At 46.0% G+C, this 17284-nt stretch overlaps 1 protein-coding gene across 5 annotated transcripts in view; it reads left to right on the forward strand.

Moving 5' to 3' along the window:
• Nucleotides 1-17284, forward strand: part of NBR1 (NBR1 autophagy cargo receptor) — a 1466631-nt gene that overhangs the window by 1009228 nt on the left and 440119 nt on the right. For 4 of the 5 annotated variants that reach the window (XM_069634202.1, XM_069634204.1, XM_069634203.1 and 1 more), the window contains one exon: nucleotides 16777-16923. The exons of the other annotated variant lie outside the window; for it this stretch is intronic. In XM_069634202.1, the coding sequence (XP_069490303.1) occupies nucleotides 16777-16923 (147 nt within the window). The remainder of the gene's footprint in view (nucleotides 1-16776; nucleotides 16924-17284) is intronic. 5 annotated transcript variants of the gene reach the window in all.

The following is a 17284-nucleotide window of genomic DNA, read 5'->3' on the forward strand; positions in this document are numbered from 1 at the left end:
GAGTAGGGTGTGTGAGATCTGAGGAGGGCACACACCCTGCACCGCAGGGGCCCAACCCTTGATCACTCAGTTTGGAGTAAGGCTGGTTGATGTCTCCTTGAGTGCTATCTGGGTCTGATTCTCAAAGTTGTAGTAGTTGATCGATGGTGGGGTACAGCTTGCCAGCGACCTGCGTCGCTGAATGTGTTATTATAGTCTCCTAGGATTGACTGGTCACCACAGGGACCTTCTCTCTTGATCCCCTTATTCGTCTCTTACACATAGGCCTACACTTTGGCGTCTGTGTTTTCAGCGTGGTTGCAGGATTCAGGGTCCCGGTGGGGCTGATAAGCGATGCCAGATATGGTGGCCTTGCTGTTAGGTGTAGTCTATGGGCCGATATCTGTTGGCTTCCAGGTGTATTTAGGTCTCCAGAGGGCTCCCTGTAAGTCAGGCCACGTAGGCCGTGGGGCGCTACTTTGTGGGGGAGGCTGCTTGTTACTAGGTGTGCCCCGGTCACGTCTTTATCGCGACGGTTCTATGCTGTCAGCACGATTGCAAATTATGGGGGGCCGCAGGGGCTCCTAGTCACGTGCGCTCGCGGTAGTTGCAACATGTTGTCCTGATGGCCGACGAGGGTGTCCCAGTGCCGATGAGCGGTACGCCAGATGGTGGAGATCAGGGGCTCCTACACTGATGTTATTGGGTTGTGAGGTGGGATCAAAGGAGGATGGAACCCACCAGGCAAAGGGGCAGTGAAAAGGGGCTCTTTATTCGTGTGATCTGGTCACGCCATCTCAGTGATAGTCGCCACGCCTGAAGGACGGGGGGGTTGGGCCCCCGTTACCTGGACTCCAGTGGCACTCTGTGGGCTCCTCTATCCTCCGGACGGTTGCGGAGATGGCTCAGGTGCGGGTCCAGGTGCGCGTAAGGTGGTTCCTTTGCCTTGTTGCTCAGGCCTCAGTGTGTTTGCATTCGGGCCCGGACGGGTCTCCGCGCTTTCAGGAAGTGGCCCAAGTGTCTCATGTCCACAACTCGCTGGGTCGAGGCCGTTGGTGTGGGGCTGCGTGGCGGCGTTGCTGCCTCAGTGTGTGAGGGCTCCAGTCACAGCGTGACGATGCGTGTCCACTCCGCTGGCCCGTTGCACAGACGAGCATCAGGGTTTCAGCCACGGATATCTCAGCCAAAACAAAACTGATTTGTGCCGGGTTTTTTCTTGGAGGGCTCCAGGCACCTTCTGCAGTCAAATTCTAGTGGTTGCCAGGTCGGTGGGTTCTCGTGGTGGGGGCTCAATCTACATTAGCGGACCCTTGTGCGGAGCTCTCACGAAGGAGGCTTCCATTCGTGCGCTCCCTGGCGGCCGTCCTCCCCTAGTACCTTTTAAGTGTTTAGCTAACCCTATCCCTTACCATTCAGTTAATGAAAATGAAGATTTGTTGAACCATATGTCAGGAGTGACGTGTATAATTTCCACGATTTCCTGGGCCAGCCCTCCAGTTGCACCACAGGGCAGCACACAGAGGTTTTGCCATCCAACCAATCAGACTGCCCCAGAAAACGGACAAATAAACCCGTCCACCCCCACTTTATGTAGATTGAGATGTCTAAATGACTTTAAACCTATCTACACCTTTCACCTTTAAGCTCTGAGTGCTGTGATGAATCGGCAGCGATTCCCCCCAGAAAACCTGGTCTGGGACCCTTCTCATGTGGCCAGGGAAAGGCAGACGCTTTCTGATCCAGACCCTGGAGGTGCTGTTCTGCAGGAGGATCATATGAGGAGTGAGCAGGTCAGGAGGAATGGGAATCCCCCCCCTTGTTCAACTTTCCCCGAAACCCCAACCTTCCAACTGCTTATTGCGAAATAGAAGAAGTAAGAAAAACTAACTTTGCCATTAGGGACTTCAAGTCCCATAATTCCTGAAGTACTGGGGCGAAGAAGAGGGCTAAAGAGGAACAATGCTGAAGGGGTGGTCAGGTTTTTAATTCAAATGACCCACACCTGAGGAGGAGACTGGAAGGCTTAAAGGGCCCCCTCGGATGCAGGCCATTGGCGAGCAGAGTGAGCAGGAAGAGCAGTGTGATTTATGTATTGAACCGACACAGAAACTAGAGTCTGGAGAAGACGTCAGGACCACTGTTAGGCAGAAAACAGTAGCTGTTCCTGAGAGGGTCTATGCCTGCAGAAGCCTTCAGTGCATAGGTCGCCCAACGGGAAGCGTGAAAGAGGGAAGCTTGCCCTCTGGGGACCTGTTCAGGAAAGTCTGCGCAACAGGAAGCAAACGTGAGGGAAGCTTTCCTTACCAAGAGACTGTCTCCAGTGGCTGGCGAACACCATAGAGCCTCCAAAGTTAAGATGGCTCCTTTTCCAAGTGGCACAGGTAATGTCGGACCAGGAGTAGCAGTTTGCCAAGTCGCAAGGAGCCACTGAAGAACACCACCTGCGGGCAGCAAGGGGATCGGATGCGCACGCTTTACCCGGTGAGTTCACCAGCTAGTAGTGACCCCGGAGCACTCTGAGCCTGCTTCCTTTCTCTAGGCAGGCGTTTACCAAGTAACAAGTACTCTCTTATGAGTGAAAGTAATATTAAGTCATTTTGAATACCAAACTATCAGAAAACCTCAAAATCAGGATTTGGCAAAACCAAATGACTGTAACTTTTAAGTATGGGAGTTTAAGAACCCAGCAACCCGGTGGGGCTAACATGTTAAGAGCTAATGAATACAACCATTGCCCAAGCCGAGAGAAACTAAAAACAAATAAATTCAAATCCAACAGATATTGCAAAAGGCAGAAGGGGACTAAGGTGAGGCCCAATGGTTGTGAAACCTTTTGCCTATGTTTTGTGAACCATATAACAAAAGCTGGTATAAACCCACATTGCCATTGCCAATGAAGAAGCAGAATAAGACCTTTATTCGTGTCAATATTTGGTTACTTATACAGTGGGGGAAGCAAGAGTGCAAGAAGACTGCCCTTCGGGAAGGGGTTATTCAGAATGAGAGGCACATAACTTGCAGAGGAGTAATAAATAGCAACAATGTGAATCTTGTTTTCCTTGATGAGTTGCTAAATGTTTGATGATGCAAAATAATGAACATTGTGTATCAGTTAGAAGTTGATCTTAGCCTCAGAAGCACTTGTTTGCGAATCGCTGTTCGGGCAGGGGATTATACCTAAATGACAAACCTTTGAATTAGTAGGCCTGGCCTGGAAGTGAACCAGGTAGATGTTGATGAAGTGCTATAAAGTGGTGCTGACAAAGACAATTTATGTTGCTTGTGGTGTTAACGAAAGAATTGTATACAAATGCTGTAGAGGAGTTACATTTCTTCAAAAATGAGCAGTTGTGGAAAACATCCTGATAAAGACAATTTATGTTGCTGAAGAAAGAACTGTATAACATTGCTGTAGAGGAGTGATATTTCTTCAGAAATACTCAGTTGGGGCTAAACATCCTGACAAAGACAATTATTGTTGCTGTTGATGAACTAAAACTATTCTTTACAGCCCTACACATAAAGGGTGTATCAGCCACTTTTACTCCCTAAAAATAGGCAAATAGTCTTCAAAAATAAAAATAGGTAGTAAAAATACTCTGAACAAAAAATAAGAAACGGGCACATAGAAACTTGTGCCCCTTTTTTCATCCACACAGCTCCATGGATGTGTTTTGACCAGTAGTGTACGTAGTTGCACAGAAAGGAACTACTATTATTAGTGCCTGATACACAGAGGTAAACATGCCTCTATTAATGTGCATGAAAAACTAGGTATAAAGAAATAATTTTGATTACAAAACATTCTGTTTTCCAGTTAAAACTTTTTTTACTCGCTTATCAAAATACTCCCGCTGGGAATTGGACTTAAGTTTTTACTCCCCCAAAAATCATTTTACTGTCAACTTAAGAAAAATTGGGAGTAAAATACTCACACATCGAACTCTGATCCGGATCACTGATTCTTTGTTATGTTACTTGGCATTTATATAGCGCCTTATTTATCATTGGTATGATCTCAAAGCGCTGGTAGGTTGGAACGCCCTCTGGAACCGCAGTTCACTCATTAGAAAGAGAGAGAGAGTGTGGTATGGTGCGTGGGCACACCGGATATGTGTGCAGCTGGTGTGGTTGTTGCATGATAGCTGCTTCTTAGCGGTAGGTGTGGTGCTGAGGGAATCAGTTGGATGTGTTCAGTCTGGAGGGTGGACACCCAGACTGAGTACTGGCTGCGTTAGGCCTGTGGAGACGCTTAAACTAGCTGGAATGTGCTCCGCTATCTGTGTTTTATTAGGATGATGTGGAGTTAGTGGGGTCATGTTATCATGAGAACAGCTAGATAGAATGTGTCATAGTACAGCTGTGTTCTAGTTGAATGATGGTGTATAGGGGAGAGTAAGTGCAGTAGTGTGATATGGTGGTTATCAGTAAAACGCCTGTGATCAAGTATGAGACCAGGACAGGGTGCCGTACATTAGGCACATTTCTAAGTTCAACAATACCACAGTTACGCCATTAGGCACGATTTCTAGCTTCAGCATTTAGCACAGCGATGATATTCGGCATACTTTCTAAATTCAAACTTTTGCAGTGTTGCTATTAGGCACACTTTCGGAATTAAACTATATCACAGCGACGCTATTATGTGAAAAGGATACTTCAAAATATTACTCTTGCTCAAGGAAGAGAAAGAACCTTCTGTTTTCTTTGTTGAATTACTTGAGTTTTGGAACTTTCTGTTGTCAAATAGGAGTCACATAGAATTGTGTTAGAACTTTATTACAAACCAGGATTTCCTTGTTTCTTTTTGGAGCTGTGGGGTAGAATCATGCTTGAATCTGGGGAAGGATAATTCACCCAGATTATAAGGAGACACTGTTGTCGTATTGCAAATTCAATTGTTATGTTGTTTTGTTGCCTTTGAACTGTCATGCATTACCTTATTGAATTACCGTATGTATAAGTGAGAGGGACAGATATCCTTTGTCGATGTTTCCTTTTGTTTATTTTAGGCAGGCAAATCCTTGTCATGGTAGGGATAGTGAGGCATTTATGCAACCTGTTTTATTTAATAAAATTACATCTTTTGAAAAACCTTCACAAAGTTGTCTGCCTTACATTTCTGACCCCTCACATTGCCTTTGTGCGGTTGGGAATACACCTAAATCAGCCAAATGGCCATTTGTGCCATTTGGTCTACACAGACAAAGGGATGTCCCACAACAAACAGGCTAGGAGCAGGGCTTAAGGAAATACATTATTACTTCCAGATAGGTTAACTGAGCTACTAACGTGATAAGTGTGGCTACAACTCTGGTGTAGCTAAAAATTAAATAAGATCTGCCACCACCAGCCTACACCCTGACACACTGTTAGTGTGATAGAAAAACCATGGGATAAAAGGGGATCGTTTGACCTAGTCCCTTTTCCATTTCCATGGCAGCTGCAGATGGGAGGAGCACCGAGCCGGAGCACAAAGCTCTGGTCCAGCAGGTAAGTGCGTAGGTGGGGCGGGCAAAAGGTGTAATGTTTTTGGGGGTGGGGAGGCAACAGGGAGAGGCTCTGTGTTGGCTCACCACAGTCCAGATGGCGCTACCCGGGGAAGTGCCCCGGGTGCCTGGAAACAGCAGGGGCTACTAAGTGTGTTCTCTCCTGCTGTTCCAGGCACCTGTTTGGCTGAGCGCTCTTTGCTGGGTGCAAATAGTAGATGTAGCTCTGACCACAAATGAAAAGTAAACAAACAATGGAAGACAACATGTTGTGTCTTTTTGGTGTGCCTACAACAGACCGATGGCAGTGATCCAAGTTTTACTTTTTTCTAGTACACTACAATCCACCATTTTGTTTTAACCGTATAATGCTCTTTTGAGTACCATATACTCAGAGTGGCTGCTCTATGGGGTTTTAGACCTGCTGCCAGGCAGAATCCAGTGCAGTTCCCTTAGGGAGCGCTACACCAGATTAGGACTACAGGTGAGAGCAATAAATCCCCTTTAGTATCAGTCTGTACCACAAAGATTTAGTTGGTAGCTGTGGCTGAGCAGTCAGACTTCTCAAGAGGGAGATGAGCAGTATTCATGGTTTACACAATAGGCCTACTGTACTATGGCACAAGGAAACACTGACCAAAGCTTTGTAGTTAACAAGTAGATATATATTTATTTTATACACTTCTAAGAAGGTACATGTATCCCAAGTATTAAGCAAGTTAAATTAAGTCAAATAGAAAAATATACACACTCCCTATATACATTTTTAGACCAAGTGAAGCAGAGTGAAAACTAAGCAAAACGGCACAGTGACAACTACACACAAATGATCCTCTAACAATTTCTCACAATTGAGGAAAAACACAAGTTATCTAGAAATAGGTTCTTATACACCCTAGCAACACTTCCTATCAGTTGTGAACCAGTTCAGCAAGACAGTGCATCAGTATAGGCCATACTTCAAACGAAAACTGAGCAAAATGGCATTTCACAATGATTATGCAGTGGGAAAGAAAGGGTAGTTATAAGAAAGGGTTGCACCACACAGTTCGAATTGGGAATCAATCTCGAGAAGGCAGGTTTAACAAATGTGACCAGAGTCAGTAGGCCTGTGTCAGAGTTAGTGGTATAGGGCAAGGGCCCAGGAGCAAAATGTTCTTGTAGCTGCAGTCAAGTCTTTGGTTCACGATGTTGAAAAGGTGGATGCAGAAAGCGAACAGACAATGTTAAGAGAGGGGGGCGGCCAACCAAACAGGTAGGTAAAGGATTTAAAACACCTTTAGCACTACCGCGAAGAAAGGGCGGCCTGGCGGAACAATGTACCTTGAAAATGAAGAAGTGGCTCCTGCGGTGGCGGTTGTTCCTGGTAGTCCTGCAGTTCGGGGGATCCAGCAGAGGAAGAGAGGCTCTTGTCGTGGAGGAAGGTACTGCACTACTCGGGGGGGGGGGGGGGGGGGAACCAACCGCGGTGCTGCCAAATGAAGTTTAAAAGGTACGCTCCTTTTAATCGTGGTCCGGGTCGATAGCTGCGTGGCTATCGGGTCTCCAAGTGCGGGGCACTGGCGATTCGACCACAGCAGGTTTCGGAAAGGCGATGTGCAAACTGGTTGGCCCCACCAGCTCAAGGGAAGAAGGCTCTTGCAGAGGAAGATCTTCTCTCGTCGTGTGGAGAAAAGTGGTGAGACGCTGCAGCAGGGCTTCACCGGTGGTGGTAGTCGTTGCAGGTGTCTTTGGCTTCTCTCCTCTTCGGTTCCGTAGTTCCAGTGGCAACGTCTTGCCCTTCCAGTCCTCAGGACCCTGCTTTTATGCAGAAAGAGACCCATTCATACAGCCTAGCTGTCACTCACATAGTGGAGTGGTCATCTTGGTGGGAGACCCTCCAGCCTATCAGGATAGAGTGCGAATGAGTTGCTGAGGCAACCCTGTCCAGGGGTCCTAATCCCCCTCCCACACAAAGCACCCACCCCAGACTCAGTGGCGCCGAAAGGAGGGCTTCTTGGCAGAAGCCCGCTAAAAGGACGAACAAAGGATCCCCGACCTGGGTTAGGATTGTAGAGAAAGACACGAAAAATAAGTTATATCAAAGTTCTGGCAAATAAAACCTAGCGGAGCAAAGTTAATATTAAAATGCACCGGCGGTATGTTAGAGGCTGTCAGAAAAAGTGGTAGCCTCGAACAATGGGAAAAGCCCATAGAGAAATATTTGCGGTTGAATATTTTTGATAGTAACCACTGCCACCAGCCAGAAACTTTTTAGAGAGGTACTGTAGGGTACATTCTCTAAAACAAACATAGGGGAAAAACTATTAACCCCTTCCAGTACCTCCATAGTAAGATGTGTTGTACTGGTTTAGTTCATAAAAATTGACTTGTAAAGTCAATGGGGACTTTCCATGCCCTAGGAAACAGTAGTCAGTCCCAGGGTATGGAGTCTATGTTTGGGGGTTGCTACGACGTCCCTGTGTCACTGCACTGAAGGTGCTGTGTAACACATGTGCATAAAGATGGTTCCTATGGGGTTGAGAAAATCCCATAAGCATTAAACACAAAAATAGCCTAGGACACACATAGCAAAAATGCCTAAGAGTGGGAAAAAGAGTCTCACTCTAAGCAGGTAAAAAGAAACAAACCCTTCAAATCCAGCAAAGCTGCTAGGGGACTCTATAGGTAAGGGAAATTAGCCATTGAATGAGAATTCCCCCTTACACTTGCCATTTAGTGTTCTTAGTTTTTGCCTGTCTACATAGATCTTTTGTGCAAATTGATAGGTAGGGATTTTTATTCTGGCAGTGGTAAAACAATATAAAGAGGAAAGTATAGTATAATTACTTGTCTTCCCACGTATTCCTCATCTTATGATAATTATCTCTCCAGCTGCTTCAGAAAAATCTTTTTTGCCAGAGGCCGCTGTGTGCATTGTCGTCAAGTCAATGTCCCTCGAAGGCCTCCGTCCGACTGTCTTCGTCATCATCAGTATGAGTAGCACATGCAGCGCCGGTTGGCTTCATTTCCGTTTTTCCGAGCTAACACTTAGAGTGATTTACAGCGCGCTTCAGTGAAATGGTGATTTTCATTGGAAAATGTCTTCTTCGTCGACTCCATCGACGCCCAAGTCGGGCTTTAAGAAGTGCCAGGACAGTGGGTCGAAAATGTCAATCACTGACCCCCACTGCATATGTCTGTGGTGTCTAGGCTCTGGGAACCTACAGCCGACTGTGGCTCATGTCAGGCAATGACTGAGAAGGCTCTCGGAGAGCGTAGAGGTAAACTGACAGTGGGGAGGTGTGGAATTATGAGGCCGGAGACAGTGGAATGATGAAATAATAATTATTTCCGGCTTTAAAGTGTTTTTCAAATGTTAATAAACTTAAAAGTTCTGGTGGTTTCTTCACCGCGGGGTCTTCCTTCCCCAATGCTTTACTGAAGAAAGGTGTTGTCTTCTATCTCATGGTATCCAGTTAGGCCCACCAATCTGGGCTGACTATGTTCCCCTCCTGAGCGTCCTGCGAATACAACAGGCAGCGTTTGTTAAAACAGGCAGGCTTTTATATTTCTCCATAGATTCAAACCCCCACCAATCAGCATAGTCCCTGCCTAGATGTCCAGTCATTGGTTGGGAAGGCGTTGTCCCGCCTCCCTTAAAGCTGGGTTTCCCAGCCGTCATTTCCGCCTGCCCCCGCAGCACAGGGAAAAGTCTCATGACGCTCTCATCAGCGCGGTTCGCCCGGCACCGGGACCTGATTGCATATGGGCGGACCCTGACGTCTGGGTTCCCTCCCGATTTCAGCCGTGCGTTGTGGCTGTTGTGGGCTGTCTGCTGCCAGCGCTCGCGCCCTCTTCCCAGTCCGGGCTACAGACTCCAGGACGGTTGCCTTCCCGGGTTGGGTTCATAGCACATTGAATAACTGGCCATGTCGAAGTGCTCCTCTGCGGCGCTTCTCCTCTGGGGTTGTTAGTTGCATTCGTCACGGGCTCCCTGTGTGTGCGGCTCCTTCTGTCCGCTGTGGGTCGTCGGCCTTCCCCGCGTCCCGCATCGGACACCAGAAAGCTTGGTGGTTCAGGCGGCTACGTCTGCCAGGCAGTCAGTTTATCCATCCCTCCCGCCTGACAGGGATGATGAGAGAGTGGATGTCTGGGCGCAAAATATTTTCACTGCGGGTAGTATGGCTTTGAAATCGACTAATGTGACTTGCACATTATCTAGATTTAAGTTTACCCTGTGGGACTATGTTGCTATGGCAGATCAACACATCCCAGAAGGAGAAGAAAGAGACAGCTTCCTGGCAATCATTAAGGATGGTAAGGAGGCGATGGGTGAATGTTTCCAGTCAGGTTTGGATAATGTAGACAACATCAGCAGTTCCATGGCGGCTAGCACAGTATTACGCAGATTTGCATGGTTACGGAAGTCGGGGTTTGTACTAGATGTGCAGGCCATACCACTCAACATGCCCTTTGACGGCTCAAGGCTGTTTGGCAGCAAGGCGGTTGAGAGTTTGGAAAAGCTGTAGACCTCGAAGGCGACAGCTAAATCCCTTAGCACCGCCATTAGACAGCCTTAACAACCCTATTCGGCCTCATCTTCCTGAAGGGGTAAGTCCTTTCGATTCTACTCCTCAATTTGAAGAGGACAAGCAGGTCTAAGAGGTCGGAGAATTTTCCCTCGTGGTGGACGAGGGAGAGGTGCTAAATCAGCCCAAGCAGCTGCAACTCTACCTTCAGCCGCCTCTAAACCACTCTGAGGCCTTGACTCACAAGACCCCAGTGGGAGGCAGACTTTCTCAGTATCTGAACGAATGGCGGGGCAGTACTTCAGATGCTTGGGTTTTGGAAACTGTGGCCCAAGGTTACTGCCTACCTTTTCAAAAGAAGCCTCAGGATCATCCACCGGGAAACAACTCTGTCAAAATTCCGGATCCGCTCCTTGTGCAATGTTGACCCTACTAGAGAAAGATGCAATAGAACATGTACCTGTAGCAGAGAGGAACAAGGGTAGGTACTCCCCATATTTTCTAATCCCTAAAATGGACGGAGGATTGAGACCCATCTTGTACTCAAGAAACTTGAACAAGTTCCTCAGAAAGGACAAGTTCAAGATGGTTACCCTTTCTCAGATACTTCAGGCTCTCCAACTCCAAGACTAGTTGGTATCATTGGACATTCAGGATGCTTTCATGTGCCAATTCATCTTGAGCACAGAAATTACCTGAGGTTCGCGGTTGGCAGTTCTTATTATCAATTTCGAGTTCTGCCATTCGGGCTGACCTCCGCCCCAAGGGTATTCACCAAGTTGATGGCGTGGTGGCAGCGAGTCTCAGGAGAGGGGGATTCGCGTCTACACCTACCTCGACGATTGGCTGATCAGGGCTCTCTCCCCGGAGCAAGCCTGGGATCATCTCGGTGTAACCTGCCATTTGCTTCACAGACTGGGCTTCTCCCTCTCAACACATTTTGCAGATGGTTACCAAATTCCAGAATGACCAGCATCTTCCGGTCTTCGATTTTCTGAGGTTGCTCGGTCCATGGCGCCTGCATTTTCCTGGTTCCAGAGGCTTGCCTGAGAATGAGATCCCTTCAATGGGTTCTCAGGACTCAGTGGTCCCAGTTCTCAGGCAGAATGTCCGACCACATGCAAGTTCCGAACAGAGTTGTTCAAGACCTTCTGTGGTGGGCTTTCAAAAACAAAATTCTCAAGGGAGAATCTTTTTGGCAGCCATGGCCGGAGAGAACGGTAGTGACAAAAGCCTCACTCACAGGGTGGGGAGCCCACATCAGCAAACTGACAATCAGTGGTCGTTGGTCACCATCGGAGTCAAAACTACACATCAATTTTTTGGAGCGGAGGGCCATCAGACTAGCGCTGAAGGCCTTCCTACCATATGTACGGGGAAAGAATGTCCTGATAATGACAGATAATACAGTGGCCATGTACTACCTTAACAATAGAGAAGGTGTAGGGTCACTACCACTGTGCAGAGAGGCAATGCTGCTGTGGTTCTTGGCAATACAAGAAGGAATCTCTCTATCAGCATTTCACCTAGCTGAAGAGCAGAACACGGCGGCAGACGCTCTGAGCAGGCAGGGCACAGTCTCCCATGAGTGGGAACTAGCTCAGGAAGTCCTTTAAGAGATCTTCACCCTTTGGGGAACCCCTCAAATGGATCTGTTCGCGATCAGTGTCAACCGGAAGTGCAAACTGTACTGCTCCAGGGAATTTCCCCCAAGAGGAGCTCTAGGAAACGATTTTCCACTCCTGTACACATTTCCTCCAGTCCCCATTATTCCTCATGTGATGATGAGGTTGAGAGCATTTGGGAAATCCATGATCCTGATTGCCCCGAATTGGGCCAGGAGGAGACCTGGTACCCGGACCTTCTGGACATGTCCATCTGCCCTCCAATACGTTTTCCACAAAGAGAGGATCTTCTCTTGCAAGAGGAAGATCAGGTTCTCCATTCACAGGTCACGACACTCAGCCTTTCACCATGGTTTCTGAAAGGCAGAGATACAAGGATTGGGACCTCCCAGATGACGTAATGGAGATTGTGCTTTCAGCCAGAAGGCCAGCAATACAATCTTTGTGCCGTTGGAACAAGTTCAGCAACTGGTGCAGGGATACAAATGTGGATCCCTTTCTATGTGACACACCTATGGTGCTTTCCTTTTTATTACATTTGTCAAATCTGGGCCTCCAGATTGGAACAATTAAGGGTTACCTTGCAGCGCTTTCCATTTTCAAGCGCTCTTCAGAGGAGGATTCATATTTTAAAATCCTTCTGATTGTTCAATTCTTAAAAGGCCTTACTAATGTATATCCACCAGTCCCATTCAATGTCCCTGTATGGGATCTCAATATAGTGTTGAAGTTTTTAACATGCATTCCATTTGAGCCTTTACACTCATGTCCTTTAAGACTCTTGACATTAAAAACCATTTTGCTTATTGTAATAAGGTCAGCCCGCAAGGTAAGCAAGTTGCAGGCCCTTTCCTACAAACCTCCACATACTGTGTTCAATAAAGACACGGTCATTCTCATGGTAAAGCCTTCTTTACTGAAGGTGGTCTGCATCTTCCATGTGTCACAAAAAATAACCATACCAACTTTCTATCCACCTCCTCATCCAGGAAAAGAGGGGGATAGGTTGCATAGACTGGACCCAAAAAGGGCTCAGTTTTTATATGTCCAGAATGGCTATATTCGCCAAGATGACCAATTATTCATTGGCTATACTGGTCCCAAATTGGATCTTGCGGTTACCAAACAAACCATACCCAGGTGGATCATCCTGTCTGTTGCCGAATGCTACAGATAAACGGGGAAGGAATCGCCGGAAGGCCTAAGGGCTCATACCACAAGGGGGCATGGCAACCTCTGCTGCTCTTCAAAGAGGTGTTCCAATCAATATTTGTTCAGCGGCCACTTGGTCGTTTATCCATACCTTCGTAAGACATTACTGCCTGCATTTGTTTTCCAGTCAGGGAGGACAATTTGCAAAAGCGGTCCTTCATTCAGTCCATGATTAGATCTAAATTTAATTTGTACTCCCACCTCCAAATGTATTACTGCTTTGGGAGTCTATCATAAGATGAGGAATACGTGAGAGGACACAATCCATTCGAATCAAAGGTGAAAAAACCACTTGTGCTTTGCGCTTGGCCAGTAACGTTCACAATATTTGTCTAGATATAAAGTGTCCCAAAGTCTTCAACTGCTTCGTATTCCAGTTTGTCTGGTATTTAAGTTAGCAGAAACAGCCCATTTGAAGACCAAGTTACTTACCCCTGGTAACATTCTTTCGATTGGATGTTCCTCCCAAGTATTCCTCATCCCCTCCCTCCCAGCCTACCCCACCGTACAATTTACGTGTTCTTACACTTTATCCTTACTGTGAGCCTATGGTACGCTGGATAATTCCTCTTCAGGAGGGGGAAAAACAGAACTGAAGCCAACGGACCGAGCGTGTGCTACTTATACTGATGACGTCGATGGTCGGACGGAGGACTTCGAGTCGCATAGACTAGATGACACTGCACACAGCGCCATCTGCCGAACAAACATTCCGAAGCAGCAGAAGCTGGAGAGATAATTATCACAGGATGAGGAATACGTGGGAGGAAAATCCAATCGAAAGAACGTTACCAGGGGTAAGTAACTTGTTCTTCTATTACCATCCATACTGAAAACCGCAAATAAAGTGGGTTTCTATCGCCCATTTACATAATGCATGGGATTCCAGATTGCATTATTGTGACCGATTAGCATTCAAGCAGGTCTCCTTCAGCTGAATTTGCAAGTATCTTAGTCTATTTATAAACTCTTTACATAAGGATTCCTACATTTATCGCTTCAATTATAGCCCTTACTCAAGGCCTCTTTTTACAGCTACTCTTTTTTTTTTTTTAGCTCAGGTTTTCATACAAAGTAAAGAGATACTGCCATGCTATATTTTATTTACTAATCAGAGTTTATTTCAAAGTTTGCTGCAAACTGAGTTACATCACCACCATCAGGGTCCTCTGCATGGTGTGCAGTCATAATGTCGACAAACAAAAATGTCGACATTTTTCGATATTTTTTCGAAATTTTGTATTTATTGTAAGAATAAATAAATATATAATTAGAATGTGTTGAGTATGAGGGGTGGGAGGGTGGTTGGAGGGGGTGTGGGGGGGTGGCAGGGGGGTGTTGGGTGAGGGGGGGTTGGGGGGGACCCCCCCCAATAGTAAATGATACTCTTTTTGGTTATTTATTTATTGAATAAATAAATAAATATATAATTAGAATGTGTTGAGTATGAGGGGTGGGAGGTGTGGGGGGGTGGCAGGGGGGTGTTGGGTGAGGTGTTGATAGTTTTAAGTGACATTTTTTTTGTCGACATTTTTTTTTCGAAAAAATGACTTTTTACATTATAAGTATAGGATGTCGACATTATTATTTTCGACATTTTTGTTTGTCGACATTTTTTTTTCCACATTTTGACTATAAACCCCTCTGCATCACTAAGGAGGGCTGTTGGCAGCCTTCCACTATAGGACCTTTATGCCTCCCTCCTTCTCACATTAAAGGTAAAAGAAAGGGGTACATTCAGCTTCCATAAGCTAAAGACTTTTCATATATTGCTGCTGCTGCCCATGGGTTGTATGTCTGCATGGAGGGTGTCGATTTGACTGAATAGAAGTGCATAACATTGGGCAATTCCTCTATACAACTTTCTGAAAATGCATTTGTTGCCTGTGCACTTGGTGATATATCTAGGGAATTCAAGGGGAATCCTCCCCCCCACCTCTTTGAGGTTAGGGAGGTGAGCCCGCTTCGCAACACCCTCCCTAGTGTTCGATGCAAGTGAGACCTCACTAGGTGAGACTCCCACTTGGGGGACAAGGCCTCCGTCTCCTGTGAGTACCTCCATAAGGCAGTACAGGTAATGGCCTACACGGGACTCTCTGGAATGCCAAGAAATTTCTTGCCGCAGGACTTGGAGAAAAGAACAGTTAACGTAGGTAATTTCCAACAGGAAAGAGAGATGGTCTTTTCAAATGAAAGTCTCCAATCCACGGAGAAAAGGACGGTGAACAAGAAGCGCATATTGAACAAGGAGGAGAACGAGAGGGAGGGAGACAAGCATGCGCAAGCAGGGGAAGTTCCCTTCGAGCGTCATAGCAGGAGGAGGAGGACCGGAGGGACAGCTCAGAGGCCACGCTGTTCAAACCTGCATTGAATGAAGGGGAGCAGAAACGCAAAAGAACCACTGTAACCCCTATGGGGGGTGCAAGACGCGAGAGACGCCGCAGAACCGAGAAAGCAGTAGCTGAGAAACCCAATGACCAAGGAGAAGTGTTGGCGTGGCCGCAAAGGAGTCGTCGTGGGCCAGGGGCCCGTGGAACAACGCAGAGACAAGCAAGAGAACGCGAAACAGTCCGTCTGGGTGCCGGATCATCGAGACAGCAGGGGAACCAAGTTCGGAGTGCGAATGCCGGCAAAGCAAACTGATAACCAAGTAAGACGAGAAGATTTTCGCAGAGGTGGGACGAGGCCAGAGAAGTCTACCGACATTAAAGGAGGTAACTGGGTGTACAGGCAGCCAAACAGAAATTATTGCACAATACGGGAAACCCGTCCCAGTATGTATATTGAAGTTTGCTAAACCAACTTGATGAACTATAAATGCAGAAAAGTGAGAAACTGAAAACCCTGAAGGGGCATATGAAATAGCCTGGATAATGATAACCTATGAAGAGGGAGATTCCACCTATGGGTGTACTTAAAACAAAAGGAACAAAATAAAGAAAGGATGTGATAAAGTGAAAAACAGAGGAACCATATGCCAGACCAAGTATACATTATCAATAAGACAGTTACTGTCCAATAGGTCAATTTCTCTACCGAAGTGGTACTTTTGCAAAAGTGCTTTGAGTCTGTTGATAATGATCAGAGGAACCCAGAAAGTGCCAAGAAACTAAATATTAAGATGGGGAAGTGAATCAAGAATCCCCTGAGGGAACTTCAAGTTGATACAAGTCACGAGAGACTCTCTGAAAATTAACTATTGAAAGGAGAAACAACGCGTGGTACAAGAAGTACAATTCAGCAGAAAGGAGTCATTCTCTTGATCTTGGTTATTCATACAGTGGACATTCACTGATGACTGATTAGCACCCTAGTTAGTTTTTGTAGGTATGGAACACCCCATTGAAATAAGGAGAGATGGGCCTTATTTTTTAATAAAAACCTTTGAACATGTCCTAAGAGTGGCTGCGTCCATCTTCTGATCTGCCACAACTTAGACATTGTTTTCCTTGAACACTACAGTGAGTTCTTTAGCAGCTCTGCAGGATCCTTGGTGACACAATCTTGGCGAGTGCCATTTCGAGAACCAAACACACTTTCATAGTGAAGCACGTCTTCAGGGTGTATGTACTAAAAATCGATGTACTAAAAATCAACATAGAGGCTTGATGAGTCAGAGTGGAACAAAAGAGGGTGTTTGTTTGAATCAGGAAAGAGTGAGGGTGAAGATGACTGTGAAGAACTTGATATGGGGTTGAAGAGAACACTGAACAGCCCATCCAAGTATCCTCAAGTAGTGGCTTTTTATTATTTACAGGGGGAGGAGGGAGGGAATCTGATATGACTGCATTGCACATTTAAGAAGTGTGTTTTCAGTAGACATTTATGTGAAGTGCAAGAACTAATTTAGGAGTGTGTATCCCCAATGATGCAATTGGCCAGTAAAGGTCTATAATCGCATCAAAGGGAAAAAAATGAACCAAAGTTATTTCAACAGGAACATTTGCTTTAATTTTATAGGCTCCTTGCAAACATTATCGGACAGCTTTAGCTACAGTGTAAAATGTGAAGGACCTCACTCAAAGCCCATAACTGTTTTGAAATCATCAGAACTTCAAGAAGAGTCCTGTGCACCTTATGCAGATGATAAAGTAGTGCTTGAATCAGGTAAACAATTATAATTTTATATAGTATGTTTGACTGCCTTTCTTTCAGCATCCAGCCACTGAGCAGTGCCCTTCGCCTTGCAACCACCTAAAGCTTGTATTTGGAATTATTACTTTTTGTTATCCTTTATGGGGTTAACCGAGTACTTCTTAGAAAGCGCTATACTCTCCCACTGTCCACTTGGGCTGATGGCACTCCTTTCCTAACCCCTTCAGTAATGTACATAAGTTGTGATGTAGTTGGAGCAGATGCCACTATCACCTTAATGGGCATGTTTTGCGAAGCCTACATATCTGCCTTTTTTAGGGAAAGATTTGTGCATCGATTATGACCATGTATTGTATGTAGAGTTTTTTTTTTT

Source organism: Ambystoma mexicanum, chromosome 13 (assembly GCF_040938575.1).
Source record: "Ambystoma mexicanum isolate Mex_15411 chromosome 13, UKY_AmexF1_1, whole genome shotgun sequence".
Taxonomy (NCBI): Eukaryota; Metazoa; Chordata; class Amphibia; order Caudata; family Ambystomatidae; genus Ambystoma; species Ambystoma mexicanum.